Source organism: Mytilus galloprovincialis, chromosome 8 (assembly GCF_965363235.1).
Source record: "Mytilus galloprovincialis chromosome 8, xbMytGall1.hap1.1, whole genome shotgun sequence".
In the NCBI taxonomy this organism is placed as follows: domain Eukaryota; kingdom Metazoa; phylum Mollusca; class Bivalvia; order Mytilida; family Mytilidae; genus Mytilus; species Mytilus galloprovincialis.
This window is the reverse complement of record NC_134845.1, coordinates 60,753,585-60,756,139: the sequence shown is the minus strand read 5'-3', so window position 1 is coordinate 60,756,139 and position 2,555 is coordinate 60,753,585. Positions and strand designations below refer to the sequence as shown.

The 2,555-nt window shown below is 33.7% G+C and overlaps 1 protein-coding gene across 1 annotated transcript; it reads left to right on the top strand.

Annotated features, from left to right (window-relative positions):
- Window positions 1–629: 629 nt before the first annotated feature.
- LOC143043427 (uncharacterized) lies at window positions 630–2,119 on the top strand. The gene has a single exon (XM_076215736.1). It carries the CDS (start codon window positions 1,025–1,027, stop codon window positions 2,048–2,050), a length of 1,026 nt encoding a protein of 341 aa, XP_076071851.1. The 5' UTR covers window positions 630–1,024; the 3' UTR covers window positions 2,051–2,119.
- Window positions 2,120–2,555: the final 436 nt, after the last annotated feature.

Sequence of the window (2,555 nt, the reverse complement as noted above, 5' to 3'; positions counted from 1 at the left end):
ATTTGCATTATTTATATTGCAAATGTTTAATATACTTATCATTGTACTGTTTTTACAAAGATTTCTCTATTGGAAATAAAAATATATCTATAGGTGTTTATATTAATTCACAAATAAATAAAAGTAATGAGAAAACTATTTAAACACAGTGTTGACATTTCCTTTACTTTTGTTCATATTTTTCTATTATACATTATATATATAATGGCACTTTAGCTGATTTCTGTGAAACTTTCGACATACACCAAAGTTTAAAAAAAAATGAAAACGGATTTGTCCCCAAGTTGAGCTCCAACTTCTATGTGAAACTGTATTGCCAAAGTATAGTATTATATATATTTCACGCTAGTATAAACTTATAAATTAGCAATTGTATTGTATAAACGATGTTTAAACCTATTATAATTAATTTATTCATTTGAAGTCCATTTTGAAAAAGACCATATTTTTATGCACATCTGTGTTTCCCATCCCATTAACCTTTTCTAGCCGTTATATGTCTGACACGACCTTAGCTTTGACAGTTCAAATAAAACCCCATGAATGTACCTCTTCAAAAGACAGCCCACTTGCTTTGTAAAACATGTAAAAACGGATTAATATTCTCCATCTTTTGATGACGGCAGCCATTGTACGCCTTTTCCGAGTCGTAAAAAGAAGACGAAATTAAATCTACTGGCTGATGGGAACAATAGAGTGCTACCTGCGTTCAATGAAGAAGACATCAACCTTTATGAAGCTAACTTAACCCCTAACTCTAAACAAATGGACTGGCGATGCTTTTGATGGACATTAGCGGATTATAACAAATATGTCTCTTAAAAGAAATTTATGCTTAATCGGTGTCATTAAGAGTGTCAAAGGAATACTATAAGAGAGAAGTTAACTCAGAGCAGACAGATCACTGAAACGTTTTACACCTTGATGTGACGGCGCACACCTGCAATTAACCTGAATTCATTTTGTGTGCAACTTGGAAAATCTACAAGAATTCTTTTTAAAGAACGATGAAATATAGTATGTGATGTTGAACGTGGAGGATATGACTGGGATAATGCAGCCCATGGGATTTTCCGACCCCGGGGAAGAAGAGATTCATCATCACGGACAGGACGATGCTACGTTAAATCTGCTGAGTTTTGTTGACATGGCGTCTAGTAACATTAAATTAGCATTAGATAAACCTTCAAAATCAAAACGTAAAGTCAATCATCGTAAATATCTCCAGAAACAGCTTAAACGGTGTTCGGGAAAAGATGGAGGCGACGGGAAAAACAATTGCTATAACGGACCACCAGCTAAAATTCAAAGGAAGGAAAATTCGCAAATAGGACTTCAAATAAAATCACTGCAGGCTTTGTTTGACCCTAGAACTTTACATGAAAAATGTTGTGCCGACCCGGCAACAAAAACTTGCAATGGTTCCTCCAAAGTTCCATTACGTAAAAGGAATTTACCGCCATCTTTTTTCACAGAACCAACCGCTCTTGAAGTCAATAAACAATATGGAAATTTGAACGGATTGTTACCAACAAATAGCACTGACTTTTCTTCTATCCAGTTACCAACTGACACATTAGAATCAATTTTAGGACCGACAGATTTGCAGGAATTATTATCTGGTCCGTGGAATGACACGGGTAGGGATAGTTCGACTACGCCCGGTTGTGACAGTAGTGTTGGAAACTGTAGTCCACGTTCCTTTTCAGATTCATCGGAAAGCCTTAGTAGCATTTCACCAGGTTTGTCGAATCAAAATCAAAATAACCAATGGTTACAACAATTCCCAATTCATGACAATAATATGAACGGACAGCTTTTTCTAGGAGATAATTTTGACAATTTTCAAAATTCGTTTACAAATGATACTCGAAATCAACAATTCAATGACAATATGGCATTTAGCAATACTTGTTTCGAAACGAATTTGAATGACATTCCCTTGCCGACTTTTCCACAAGCTTTTTGTAATTCAACAATTCCAGATTTAATCCCAGCGTGTTCCTGGACTGAGCCCCAGCCTGGGCAACCATGTTATACGTATTTGTGACGCTAAATTAATGTGCTTTTTGTGATCTTTTTCCGTCCATTTTTCAAATGTGGAGATTGTCCCGAATGGATTTTTAATATGTTATATGAAATTACACCAAAGACTTGCGAATCAACCAAAGATTTTTAAATGTGTTTGTATTTTTACAAATTTTATATATAAATAAATGCTTATTATGTTTACTATTTAAAGTAATATTTTGTCGATTTTTTTTTAATATACATTATATTTAAAACACTACCAATACACCTAAAATAAACAAAAAGATGACACAAAATAAAAACTTTCGTAGATTTGAAAATGTTACTAAGATAACTGAGTTTCTCTTTTCCCTTTTTTAATGACATTTATTTGGATAAACTGAAAAGGGAATGCATTTGCGGATCTATAAAAAAAAAAGAATGCAAGTTTGTAAGTCAACAGACATAATTTTAATACTTTGACCATGTTAGCTCTGATACCCAGAGGGTATACGTATTTATGTGAGTGACTTTCTTTTGGATAC

Bases quoted from the DNA above. Each gene is read 5' to 3' on its own strand.
- LOC143043427 (XM_076215736.1), top strand. From the start codon at position 1,025: ATGTTGAACGTGGAGGATATGACTGGGATAATGCAGCCCATGGGATTT.